This window comes from Notolepis coatsorum, assembly GCF_963971535.1.
Source record: "Notolepis coatsorum genome assembly, chromosome: 2".
In the NCBI taxonomy this organism is placed as follows: Eukaryota; Metazoa; Chordata; class Actinopteri; order Aulopiformes; family Paralepididae; genus Notolepis; species Notolepis coatsorum.
The window spans coordinates 160,733,563-160,748,450 of record NC_140166.1 but is presented as its reverse complement, the minus strand read 5'-3'; the positions used below and the strand labels follow the sequence as shown (position 1 = coordinate 160,748,450).

At 49.0% G+C, this 14,888-nt stretch overlaps 1 protein-coding gene across 1 annotated transcript in view; it reads right to left on the bottom strand.

Annotated features, from left to right (window-relative positions):
• Positions 1–14,888, bottom strand: part of gmds (GDP-mannose 4,6-dehydratase) — a gene marked incomplete at its 3' end in the record, with an annotated part of 404,477 nt that overhangs the window by 102,496 nt on the left and 287,093 nt on the right. The window contains exon 9 of the mRNA XM_084308364.1: positions 3,604–3,700. Coding sequence (XP_084164490.1) covers positions 3,604–3,700 — 97 coding nt within the window. The remainder of the gene's footprint in view (positions 1–3,603; positions 3,701–14,888) is intronic.

Genomic DNA, 14,888 nt, shown 5'->3' with positions numbered 1-14,888 from the left:
ACATAACATAAATAATGTGTCCAATTCTTCTTATATAGACTCACTGCATCCAGCCTGTGATTTTTGTACTGTAGATGAGAACTGTTTTATTGCACTGCACTATTGCAGTATTTTGCACTCTGTCTATTCTATTTTACTCTTGTACCGTTAGATGAACAACACAACTTATTGTCAACTGCCGGGAGAGTATCCCTCCGTTACACACAGTTGTGCAGCAAGAACAGAGAGACTCAGACTCAAGACAAAAGCACACGGCAGACGAGCGACGTCGCCTGGCGATGCGATCGGCTGTCGGCTGGGACCCTGATGTAAACAAGACAAATGTCTTTCTCTGGTCTGCATCCCCGTAACAATTGTGTGTATTGAGCCGTACTGTATTGTACCCATTCTGCAATCTGTTAAATAAAGTTTTCCTTCATTCATTCACACACCCCACAGGACGGACCGGACGTTAGGTTGTCGTATTAAGTAAGTATTAACCTGTAAAACCCATATTGAGCTGGAATTAAACCACCATATACGAATACAACCTCTCCCCATTCTTCCTGACATTACTGCATGACTGATCGCTACAATACGTTCACTACCACCGATTGGACAAGTATTGTTATGCACCTGCTGAGAGAGAATGTTTTTTCACTGAAGACGCTAACTGTTCTGTTCTCAACCATAATTTTCTTTGGACAATAAACCTTATAAACCACATCAGCTGCAGCCTGGACATTAAACTCTGTCAACATCCACAACTTACAAGATACAAGATACAACTTCTTTTGTTACCCGAGTATAAAAACATCTAGTAGGTGCATCGTGGCGCATTGTCAAGTTATTAGTTAATGACAAGCGGTAATAATACGTAGGTTATTGATCAATGAATGTATTGATAAATTAATGGTGTACAAATGATACACCAGTAGAAGTCATGTTATTTCCTCATTGTCCTTGCTGTGTCGCCTGCCGTCGCCAAAAGAAAAATAGGATTGCGGCGATATTTAGCCAGGCGACAGAAGTTGCTGCGCGATCGTCGCTTGAAAATCTCCTGCCGTGTGGGTTGTCTCATTCATAACAATCGAAGCGATACAATTCTGTCGGTCACCTCACTTAAAAAATCGGTCCCCTGGCTAAAAATCGCCCGCCGTGTGCCTTGGACTTCAGACTCAGCTTCTTCCCCCATGCCATCAGAAGACTGAACACTGATCTCTCCATACACATGAACACACACACACACACACACACACACACACACACACACACACACACACACACACACACACTACAGGTTGAGGTCTGGCACCCTGCCATTGGCTGTGGAAGTGGGTAGATTCCAAGGTAAACCTGAGGAGGAGCGGTTGTGTGTTCTATGTGATCTGGGAGTGGTGGAATATGAACACCGATTTGAGGAGGGCTTTATTTGAGTAAATTCAAATTGAAAATCCGGATTTGTTTTGGCAGTCTGAGAGTTGTATGTTGAGTTTTTTTTTTTGTGGAGGACATCTTCAGTTTTGCAGGATTTTTGGAGAAAGCATGGCACTTGAGACAAAACACACTATATCCTATATAATTGTATATGAATTCCTCTTGTTTCTTTGTTCACATACATTGCTTACAGCTTGTGTTATATTACGTTTAATTGTATTTCCTTTTTTTGTGGCCATCTTGGTCTATATAACCTATTGTCATAATTTGTCAAGTATACTATTATATACTTATTGTTTATGTGTCTTGTAAGCCCATATGGGCTGGGCATACACCTGTATGTAAGACACGAAAATAAAAAACATCAAATCAAATCAAACAGGTCACTTTAGGAAAAAGCAAAGGTCACTTTAAAAAACATAAATGTATGTTTTTGTATAGTATAGTTAGTATAGTATAGTGACATATAGCATAACTGTATATTGTATAGTATATTGTATAGTAGTTGTTGTGAAGGGCCAGATTAAACTGAGAATCTACCTTTATTGTTTGATATACTTTGTATATTATTTATATATATACACGGAATATCCCTTTACCTGCGTTCAAACCAGAGTAATATTCGCTCTCCTTATTGGACAGCGCCCCCAGGCGCCAGCGCGCAGGCCCCCAACGGCAGGTTCAAAGACAAGTTCAGGCATGTCAGGACATGCCCGGAGTCAGCGTATTGATACCAGACAAAGACTGCGGTTTGGGACTAGATATTCACTTAAGTATAAATACAGCGCAAGGTGCGCACACCGTTACGTTCAGTACCTTACCCCAGTCAACGTGCAGTGAAGTGAGCAACCTTGCGTCTAACAGAGCATTGAGAACCACGTGCGAATAGAATAAGTAAAGTGTCACAGTTTAATGCAGTAACGTCGAGTTCGACCTAATCTAATGTGAAGTAAATAGTAGTTCATTTATTGTATATCGTGCGGCCACAGTTCGTTCGTGTGTAGCATTACCCAGCGGTTCGTCGTGTCTTTAGCTAGTGTACTTAGCCAGGGTGTGTGGCCTAAATACGTCGCCCACACCCGAGGAGTCCTAGGCGGAGAACCGTTGGACATGTACACAGGAGAATCGGCGTCGGCGATTGCAGAACCATTACTGGTTGGATTATATTGATTTGGAACGTGGTACCCGGAGAAGAGCATCGTTGATTTCCACTATCGTTTGGGATTCAACCTCGTGAGGATTACAACTCGGGCTGGCCTCGTGGACGGAGGCTGGCTAGCTGTCATCAATGCTATCGAGCATTTGGATTACAATTATTGCTTTGCTGCTGATCAAGGGAGTTTACAAGGACCGACTCCTGTACCTGGAGTCTCTTTATTCCTCATTGAATCAGACGGAGTACCCGAACATTCCTCTACCCTCCAGGCCTTACACCCCCGGAGGGAACCCATTGTCTCCAGGCGGTACCAGTGTTGCCCTATATAGTTGCTACTATACGACAGGTGGTGTCAACTTAGACCCATCGTAGGATTCCTGCTATTCTTAGTGACTCATGCTATTGACTGACTTTACGTATATTCTTCACCATACAAGCGCGACCCTAATTCTCATTCTGTAACCTAATGTTGCCTAATAATAATAAATTACCCTCAAATACTATTTCTTTGTCAATGCCGTGTTCTTGTGGGTGTTCACCATCTATATTTGATGTACTGTCTGGCCAGTAATTAAAGTACATAACTAGCAGTGGTTTAATCTATCACAATCTTTAATACAGTCAGGGTTTTGTAACCCCTCAGTTACAGTAGTGTATATAGAACTCATTACCTTTAATTCGTAAGCTTAGCATTGTATAGTATTTTATCTTAGTACCTTTTATCATGTCTATCTATTATCTATTCTATTCTATTATAAATTATTTGTATTTTTTTGCACAATCAAGGTGGTCATGGCCACCTTCATTTCGCTACACATCTCGTGTATGTATGTGACTAATGCATCTCTCGAATCTTGAATCAGTTGTGGCTTTGGATAAAAGCATCTAAGGACTAAGTGTAAATGTGAGTAGCTCTGCCAGGTGAAGCAGTCCTCTTTAACCCCTGCAATGTTTCAACAGAGGTGGACGACACACACACACACACACACACACACACACACACACAGACAGACACGTGACTGATGACGTACCACTTCAGTTGGTCGGAAGAACTTTGGGTCGACCTTCACATGCACCACCCCCGTCTCCTGGCAACGGCCTATCTCCGCCTCATCCTTCCCTTCCCACCTAGAGAGAGAGAGAGAGAGAGAGAGAGTTGATTGATTGATTGATTAAACATTTTATTAACAGATTGCAGAATGGGTACAATACAGTACAGCTCAATACACACAATTGTTAAGGGGATGCAGACCAGAGAAAGACGTTTGTCTTGTTTACATCAGGGTCCCCCATTTTCAATTCATCATGACATTTATGACATACATGACATACAGATATACTGTACTGTTACATCCAGACATTTATGACATACAAGATATACAAATATACAGTACTTGTTACAAAGGGTCAGATTAAACCGAATATATATATTTATTGCCTGAGATCCCATGTATAATATTTGTATATCGTTTGATATCCCTTGTATATTCTTTGTACATATACACGGAATATCCCTTTACCTGGTACAGGACAGACCATAATATTCGTTCTCCTATTGGAAGCGATCCCCTAGGCGCCAGTGACTTACCTCCTAGAGCTGACTTGAAAGCTACCGACATGACTTGTCTTAACATGCCCGCTTCTGCCCATGAATACGGCTACCGAAAGCAGAGCGGCACTATTTGTCCACCGTACGTATAAATATGACCAGCGAATACAGAACTTCCCCTTTCAGTTCGCCTTCAGTTCAGTCTGGTTCAGTTACCAAGTAAAGCCTTACCCACTACGCAACGTGCGGTACAGCAGGGCTCGTATTGCCTCAAATAGAGTCTTGTGTTATCCTAGTACGTTTGTTTAACGTATCGTTCGCTCCTTACTAGTAAAGGCCTTCATTACGAGTCAAAGACCACGTGAAGTGGGTAATTGTGCGTCTACATAGAGCACTTATTGCCGCATGCTAATAAGGATAGTAACGTCAAGTTCAACTGTGAACCACGGACCAACCGGAGGATTTACCCCGGTGATTGCAGAGCCACCAGGCAGGATTATTATTCTTCATTGCTTTGACTGTGGCTGCTGGAGCAGAGAACCGCCTACCCCGCTGCTACTGTGGGATCTACACCTGCCCGTGAAGACATCACTCGAGCCCGTCTCTGTCGTACCAGAGGCTCCACGGCTTTCACCAGCGCGGCGCGCACATTGAGAATACAGAGGCTGCCTTTCCCCGCTGCTCCAGGGAGTAAGATCGCCTCCGTGGAACCATTGACTTTCATAGAGCATTGCCTCCCCCTGCTGGCTTACAACCGGTAGTACACCCCCCTTCCCAGAATATACCAGAGATAATTCTTAATATCCATATTGATTTGCTTACGCACATTCTTTGCCTTATAAGCGCAATCTAAGCACAGTATATTATGTAATCTACTATTCTTATCTGTAATAAATATTCTAAACTAGTATTTGTGTGGAAACCGTTTCATTGTGGAAGTGTTCTAATCTAATATACTTGTGTACAGTAAGGCCAGTAATGTACATACACGGTAGTAGTTTAATGATACTAATACTTGATTAATACAGTCAGGGAATTGTACCCCTCAGTTAAAATTGGTCCTTCGAGCCGGAGAATAATTAGCGTAATATTAATATAATATTAATATTGACATGGCCGATGACGAACACTCCACAAACGGTTCTCCTAAGCTAGATCGCCCGCAGCGCAGACGGCAGCCACCTCCCTATCTAGAGGCATACTCTGTCAGTCCAATACCTAGCTTTAAAGGGAAGTTAAACGCGGAAAAAGTAGAAAGTAAAATTATGTCCGACCCTAACAACCAGGCTACCCCGCCAACAGAGGCCCTAGTGGGTTCTAATGTAACTGACCAAGCTCACGGTGGGGACCAGGAGGGAACTGACACGACTTTACCCCCAGACAATACCGAAGAAATAGTCCCCGATCAGCTCCGGGAGGAAGACAACCCTAAAGAGACGCGCACCCAGGAGACGGATCTCCTCGGTACGCAACAGGAGAACGGATCTCCAACAAGTACTGCCGGGAGATGATCGCCCCGAACGGCGTCTTCCCCCAGCGAGGCGGACAAGATGCTGGCGCAAGCACTCATCGCCACCCTGGCAGCCTCCACCGAACGCGATCGACTTCAAGCGCAACAGACGTGCGAGCGCGAACATTTTGCAGGCGAGCGAGAGCGCTTCCAGGCGCAACAAAGGAGTGAAGACGACCGAATAAGACTGGAGACCAGACGCCTCCAGACAGAAGAGAACATCGAGAGAAGCCGCGCCGACGTCGCAAATGCACAGCTCCACGCCGCCCATGCCAGCGCCAATGCCCAGCGCGACGTCGCCAACGCACAGCGCGACGCTGCCCAGGCCAGCGCCAATGCGCAGCGCGACATCGCCAATGCCCAGCGCGAAGCAGCGCGCGACGCAGCCCATGCCCGGCGCGAGGCAGAGCGCGACCGGCTGCAGGCGGAGCTGATGGACAAACTGGTTGCCATGGCGACACCCCCTCACTCCGCACGGAGCTCCCAGAGATCGTCAAGACATGGGTCTAGGACACATTCCCCTACCCGACGAAGCGACCCGGGACCCCGCCTACAGGAGGATCCTGTCCACGTCTCCGAACCCCCTCCCCGGCCGGTCCATACGAGACCCAGCAACCGGGAAGAACCGGACCACGCCGAGAGACTGAACAGAAGACTCCAGGTCCTAGCAGAGGGAGAGGAGGAGGAGGAGGAGGAGTGTCAAGCCGACCAGCAGCAACGTACTCTGGCCCAGGAGGCCCAGTACAGCCCCGACCAGCAGCAACGTACTCAGGACCAGGAGGTCCAGTACAGCCCAGAAGTCAGCCCCGAGGCCCTGCGCTACAAACCCCCGACTCAACTCACGGGTGAGTTTGACGCACCGTCAGCCCCGAGGAACAGCACCTGGGTACCCGACCTTCGGTACCCACCAAGTACCAGCCCAAGACGACACGCAAGAGGAGACTCGCCGAGGAGGCCTCTCCCCCAACGCTCACTGATGTGCCAGTCATCCATGACATCATACATTGGCACACCGACGTTTCCAGACTTCACCCATGAGAATCGAGCACAGTATACGGAGCTCCGGATGTGCTTAGAGACAATGATGGTGGATGTCGCTGATGAACGCCACAAGTATGCAATATTACTGCAGCACCTGAAAGTGCCCCGAGCGCACAATATAGCGCTAGCCTATGCCACCTCTACGACCCCATACACCGCGGCTCTAGCAGCGCTGGACCAGAGATATGGACGTATATGGGATTACGTAATAGAAGAGATAAGGCATATTGACCGCTTACCCCCAGCAACAGACAATCGCTCACTAGACGACCGGTCTATAAAAGTACAGTCCCTGGTAGGGATGCTGGGAGCGCAACGAGAAAAGGGTATGCACGAGCTATACGTCAACTCTAACGTCGAGATGATTTTAGAGAAGCTGCCGCCCGCCAGACAGGAGCGCTTCAGGCGGCAAAGAGACCACCGTGATCCTAACGGTCCAGAATCATCCCTCCTAGACTTGGCCGACTTCCTGGCGAGAGAAGTCAGCAGCCTACGATTGGATACGTTCGTGCGGAGCACACCAAGCTCCAGAGAGGGACCTAGGAGAGTAAACGATGGCCGAAGATCGGTGACTGTTATGCACCAAGCCGAATCAGTACCGCAGCACCAGAACCACAACACCCCCTCGACGAAAGAGGACCAGTGGAAGATTGAGTGCCAGTACTGTGAGGGAGAACATCGGCTCTATCAGTGCGAAGATTTTAAGAAGCTGACCACGGATGATGTGAGCCAGTGGGTCAAGGACCACCGCCGCTGCTTCCGCTGCGCGCGCAGCCACCTAGCAGCTGAGTGCCGCTTGAAAAAGAAGTGCAGCAGGTGCGGTGGCACCCACCTGGAGGTCCTGCATGACATCAACAGGCGTCAGCCAGGACAACAGAGTGGGCCCGTCGCGGTAATGTACCATGCCGAGGCGGTGGCGCCAGAACCAAAGTTCCACCAGACCGCTCCCTGGTGTCCCGACTGCTACGGCAGACACTGGGAGTCAAGGTGCGACTCGTACCATATAGAGTCTACGTCACCACCCACAGGAGTGCTCCACATTGACCAGCACAGCGGGACCCCCCGTGTGCTCCTCAAAGTGGTCAGAGTGCTCCTGAGCCACGAGGACAAGGTCCTGGACACTTACGCCGTCCTGGACGATGGGTCCGAAAAGACTCTCCTCCTCGCTTCCGCAGCAGCCCAGTTGGGCCTGCGGGGTGTCAAAGATACAATGACCATACGCACCATCAGAAGGGACCAGAAGACCATAAAGGGTGAAAAGGTCTCCTTCGAGATAGCAGCGGTGGACCAGCCCGAGAAGCATTATAGTATAAGCAACGTCTTCACCAGCCACGACATAGGCCTGTCGCAGTACACCTACCCCATCCCACAGCTGATGGCTAAGTATGGGCACCTACGTCAACTACCTATACCGCTTATCGACGGCGCCACACCGACCCTGCTCATCGGCTCCGACCACGCGGACCTCATTCTCCCAATTGAGGCGGCCCACGTCGGACCCAAAGGATGCCCAGTCGCGGTTCAGACCCGACTGGGATGGACGCTCCAGGGCCCCCTCTACGGACTTGACAGTCAACCCACGTCTACAAGCTGCCTACACACAGAGGCGAGCGACACCGGCCTCTCCCCCGTACAGCAGAGGCTATTGACATTAAGCGAGAGGCCCGTGAGAGAACCGTGGGTACCAGCGGGAGTTCGGAACTCCACCCCCCTCAGCTGCGCTTCAGACGTAGCTGACCTCGAACCCAGCACCCCAAGCGACTCCTTGACGGGGCGGCCGGGACCGGCCCCTCCTCACACGGGGTACAGAGCAAACAAGAGAGACAGACGGAGGAGGAGGAGGAGGCACAGCCAAGCACAGATCAAAGCAGTCTCAGGCGCGCTCCCTCCTAAGCCCCCCTTCATCCCGTCCAGTCGTCATGACCATAGACCAGTCACTACCCCGAGCTGCGTGGCCGGCCGGCCGCGTAAGCAAAGTGACCACTGGTGCCGACGGAAAGGTCAGAGTGGCAGAAGCGCTCGGCCAAGGGCGGACCTACAACCGACCCGTGACGAGGCTGATCGAGTCGCCAAGGCTCCCCGACTCGCTTAATGACGACCATGACCCATGACTTTGTGAACTGACCGACCCCTCACAACGGACATTGAGTAGTGGACCGTGCGGTTAATCTGTCTCTGCTTAGCTAATTAGGTGGGACTAATTAGGGGGCGGCTGTTACAAAGGGTCAGATTAAACCGAATATATATATTTATTGCCTGAGATCCCATGTATAATATTTGTATATCGTTTGATATCCCTTGTATATTCTTTGTACATATACACGGAATATCCCTTTACCTGGTACAGGACAGACCATAATATTCGTTCTCCTATTGGAAGCGATCCCCTAGGCGCCAGTGACTTACCTCCTAGAGCTGACTTGAAAGCTACCGACATGACTTGTCTTAACATGCCCGCTTCTGCCCATGAATACGGCTACCGAAAGCAGAGCGGCACTATTTGTCCACCGTACGTATAAATATGACCAGCGAATACAGAACTTCCCCTTTCAGTTCGCCTTCAGTTCAGTCTGGTTCAGTTACCAAGTAAAGCCTTACCCACTACGCAACGTGCGGTACAGCAGGGCTCGTATTGCCTCAAATAGAGTCTCGTGTTATCCTAGTACGTTTGTTTAACGTATCGTTCGCTCCTTACTAGTAAAGGCCTTCATTACGAGTCAAAGACCACGTGATAATTGTGCGTCTACATAGAGCACTTATTGCCGCATGCTAATAAGGATAGTAACGTCAAGTTCAACTGTGAACCACGGACCAACCGGAGGATTTACCCCGGTGATTGCAGAGCCACCAGGCAGGATTATTATTCTTCATTGCTTTGACTGTGGCTGCTGGAGCAGAGAACCGCCTACCCCGCTGCTACTGTGGGATCTACACCTGCCCGTGAAGACATCACTCGAGCCCGTCTCTGTCGTACCAGAGGCTCCACGGCTTTCACCAGCGCGGCGCGCACATTGAGAGTACAGAGGCTGCCTTTCCCCGCTGCTCCAGGGAGTAAGATCGCCTCCGTGGAACCATTGACTTTCATAGAGCATTGCCTCCCCCTGCTGGCTTACAACCGGTAGTACACCCCCCTTCCCAGAATATACCAGAGATAATTCTTAATATCCATATTGATTTGCTTACGCACATTCTTTGCCTTATAAGCGCAATCTAAGCACAGTATATTATGTAATCTACTATTCTTATCTGTAATAAATATTCTAAACAAGTATTTGTGTGGAAACCGTTTCATTGTGGAAGTGTTCTAATCTAATATACTTGTGTACAGTAAGGCCAGTAATGTACATACACGGTAGTAGTTTAATGATACTAATACTTGATTAATACAGTCAGGGAATTGTACCCCTCAGTTACAGTACTGTTTATTTACAGACAGTTTCTAATAGAGAATATATATTTGAGGGGGAGGAAACTATACATTCGGGGGGGGTTGGGTGGGGGTTTGGACATTTACCCGGGCCAGTTTCGAAATGCAGCCTCCCGTAGGTGCTCTTTGAGAACGGTTTTGAAGGTGGGTGGTGATTCACATTCCTTTACAGCTGTGGGTAGGGCGTTCCACATTGTTGTGGCATAATTGCGAAACGTGTTTAGTCCCTTGTTTGAGCCGAATCTGGGTTGGTCATGATTTGTGGAACTCCCTCTGGTGTTGTGGTCGTGGTATTCACTGACCGTTGGGAAGTATTTCGACATGTACATGGGTACCTTAGTCGTGTAGTGTACCAGGCCCATTGCAAGTTTCTGTACTCTGTCCTCTACTATAAGCCATCCTAGGTTGTCAAAATGGGCAGGGGTGAGGTGGGTTTTAGGAGTAAGGTCAAGCAGTAGGCTGACCAGTTTGTTTTGTGATGTTTGTAATCTTGTTTTTAGCGCCTTTGAGGTGCTTTGGTACCATGAGGTGCAAGCATAGTCGTAGTACCCTTTTTTGTATCCACTTTTTCTCTATTCTCTATTTTTCTCCCATCCCAATTTCGTGGTTCCAATTCTCCCCTCCCCTGTCTTGAACGTTGCTCGACTATGCCCCCACTGGTCGGTTGTAGGGAGGATAGAAGCCTTGCATCATGTGTCCCCTCCGCGTGAATATTAAAGGCAACCAACTTGTGTTCAGCTTTTCGTTCAGCGTTTCTCTGATTGGCCACACGGCCAATCAATCAATCCACTAGCACACGCCCTTGCGGCGCGGCAGAAGCGCTGGTCGAACCAGCGGTGTTCTGTTGTGTGACTGTACTACAGCGGTGTTCTGTTGTGCGACTGTACTAAACTCTTCCACCACATGACCGACATTTGACATACAGTACACCTCCTATCTATGTTGGGATTATGTTTGGTCATGACAAAACAATAAAAATCGCTACTGTTAGTAATGCTGCCACCACCCACTTCAATGACAGAGCTCTCATATTTGCGAATGCATAAACTATATCTTAAATTATGGCGATGTGTCTAATATGGCTGTCGCGAAGTCATTGATAAGCGACAGCCATATTAGACACATAGCCATAATTTAAGATATAGTTTATGCATTCGCAAAATATGAGAGCGCGCCGCTGTCATTGAAGGGCTTCCTACAACAGAGCACCGCCGCTGCTGCTGCTGCTGAAGCTGTATCAAGCCGGCGGCGGCGCACGAAAGCCGGGGATAAACCACCGCGTCGCCCCGCTGGTGCTTCAGGCTCAGCAGCCTCCACGGGCGAAATAACATATAACGTTACAGTTCCACACTGATGTACAGTGAGTGTCTAATATGGCTGTCGCGAAGTCATTGATAAGCGACAGCCATATTAGACACATAGCCATAATTTAAGATATAGTTTATGCATTTGCAAAATATGAGAGCGCGCCGCTGTCATTGAAGGGCTTCCTACAACAGAGCACTGCCGCTGCTGCTGCTGAAGCTGTATCAAGCCGGCGGCGGCGCACGAAAGCCGGGGATAAACCACGCGTCGCCCCGCTGGCGCTTCAGGCTCAGCAGCCTCCACGGGCGAAATAACATATAACGTTACAGTTCCACACTGATGTACAGTGAGTGTCTAATATGGCTGTCGCGAAGTCATGCCTCTCCCTCTGACAATATCATAATGATGTGTTTTCTATATTATATCCACAATCATTCATCTAAAAAATTGTATGGGCTTTGATTAAACATGTAACCTACACCTACTGTAACTTACTGTACCTCTGCTTCCTACAGCACAGCAGGTAATGGCGTTAATCAATGGAACGCGAAACATAATAACGTTACGCTTTCTAGTTCAGCGCATTTCATAACTGTATGGGCTTTGTTTATACACGAGTGAATCTGGTAGTTGGACTTGGTTGTTAAAAACGCGAAACATAATAACGTTACGCTTTCTAGTTCAGCGCATTTCATAGCGCTCCACTGCTACCGCAGCCCAACACAAGTGCGTTGGAACAGCAGCCACAAGTTGGTTGCCCGCGCTGCCGCTCGCGCGCGCTCCTTGGATTTCATTTGGGACGTGGGACGACTGCGCTTGCCTGCGCGGCCAATCAGAGAAAAGCCGAACACAAGTTGGTTGCCTTTAATATTCACGCGTCCCCTCCAGTACATGAAGAGGCAGCCTGTCGCATCTTTTCACCAGCCAGCGCAGATTCTCATTGGCGAGGTGTAACGCATGGGAGGCTCACACTACCCCCGCCACTTCCTGTCTCTGCTGTGCAGGCGTCCCCTAACCGACCTGTAGGAGTCGCTGTCCACAACGTCCAAACTACCACCCATCGACTTCCACCCGCTGGCTCTGCCAATTGAGCCAGTATGACGGCCGGCCCAAGCCGGAGGCAATGCTGACACCCGGATTCGATACCGGAGTCTTTTGCATTGGTGACGAGCGCAGTCGTAGATCTCTGCTGCGCCACCCAGCCGCAGTCGTAGTACCCTTGAATGAGTGCTCCTGTTAGAGTCTTCAGGGTATTCTTGTTTACCAGAGAGGAGATCCGGTACAATAATCTGGTTGACTTTTTTTTTTTTTTTTTGTCTTTTTCCCCCTCCATTTTCCTCCGATTTTCTCCCATCCCAATGTTAGTCGTATGCCAATTCCCAGTCCCTTCCTGGTCGCTGCGCACTTACCCCCCACAGTCAGATCATCTGGGAGAGTGGAGGCTACCACGTGCTTCCTCCGACACACGTCCAGCCAATCACCGCTTCTTTTCACCTGGCAGCGCGGATTCTCATTGAGAGGGCGTAGCGTGTGGGAGGACCACACTATCCCCCTCACGTCCAATCCGCGCTTAGCAGGCGCCCCGACCGAACTGTAGGAGTCGCTGTTTACAACGACCCGGACCCACCCCGCCAGCTTCTCCCACCCTCTGATACAGCCAATTGTATCAGTGCAGACGGCCAGCCAAGCTGGTGACAACCCCGGAGCTGTGAGCTGGATTCGAACAGGCAAATCCAGCTCAGCTCCGGGGCTGGTGACGAACGCAATCTCCGCTCGGCCACCTAACCGCCTTCTGGTTGACTTTTTTGATTACATTGGTTGCCATTTTGTCACAGGAAAGATTTGCCTCAAGGATGGAACCCAGGTATGTAATTTCATCTTTCCTTGTGACAATATTGTCACCCGGCACTGTAACAGAGAAGCCGTTGGCCTTGCTGAGGAGCTGAGCTCGGAGCTGAGGGCTTTTTCAACCTGCAACGTGTCCCTGTCAGAGACCAGCAGGGCTGAGTCGTCCACGAACAAGAACAAGTTGCAGTCACACGCTGATGACATGTCATGTCACATGTCATAAATTAGGAACAGTAGCGGTCCTAATATGCTTCCTTGTGGAACACCACAGCTCACTAGGAGGGGGGGGTAGTGTGTTTTTACACCTCATAGACGGGCAATGTCACTCAGTCATTCAGGTACTCGTGGTTAGCCACTCTTCCCCTAGTGGCAGCTCAAAGGCATGTATGAGAGCAGTTCAATCCAATGCTTCTGATCTATGACACCTCTTCTGTCCTTCTCTCCTCTCTTCTGTCCTTCTCTCCTCTCTTCTGTCCTTCTCTCCTCTCTTCTGTCCTTCTCTCCTCTCTTCTGTCCTTCTCGCCTCTCTTCTGTCCTTCTCGCCTCTCTTCTGTTCTTCTCTCCTCTCTTCTGTCCTTCTCGCCTCTCTTCTGTCCTTCTCGCCTCTCTTCTGTCCTTCTGTCCTTCTCGCCTCTCTTCTGTCCTTCTCTCCTCTCTTCTGTTCTTCTCTCCTCTCTTCTGTTCTTCTCGCCTCTCTTCTGTCCTTCTCGCCTCTCTTCTGTCCTTCTCTCCTCTCTTCTGTCCTTCTCTCCTCTCTTCTGTCCTTCTCTCCTCTCTTCTGTCCTTATCTCCTCTCTTCTGTCCTTCTCTCCTCTCTTCTGTCCTTATCTCCTCTCTTCTGTCCTTCTCTCCTCTCTTCTGTCCTTCTCTCCTCTCTTCTGTCCTTCTCGCCTCTCTTCTGTCCTTCTCGCCTCTCTTCTGTCCTTCTCGCCTCTCTTCTGTCCTTCTCACCTCTCTTCTGTCCTTCTCGCCTCTCTTCTGTCCTTCTCTCCTCTCTTCTGTCCTTCTCTCCTCTCTTCTGTCCTTCTCTCCTCTCTTCTGTCCTTCTCTCCTCTCTTCTGTCTTTCTCTTTATCTCTCTCCTGTCTTCTTCTGTCGTTCTCTCTTCTGTCTTTCTCTCCTCGCTTCTTTCTTTCTCTCCTCTTTTGTCTTTCTCTTTATCTCTCTCCTCTCTTCCGCCTTTCTCTCCTCTATCCTTCTCTTGATCTCCCTCTCCTCTCTTCTTCTCTCCATTTCCCATGTAGTTTGTTTCTCTAAGGCCTCAGACAGACAAAACATGTCACACCTCTTTCTGTGTTCAATGCAGACACACGCACACACACACACACACACACACACACACACACACACACACACACACACACACACACACACACACACACACACACACACACACACACACACACACACACACACACACACACACACACACACACACACACACACACACACACACACACACACACACACACACACACACACACACACACAGGTGAGCAGCGCTCACATGTCAGTGTGACAGAGTACGGGGTGAGAGGAGGCCAGTAGGAGGTGAACAGGAGGTGAGGGGGAGGGGGGGATGGAGGAGAAGAGTGGGAAGAGAAGGAGGGACAAGAGAAGGAGGGACAAGAGAAGGA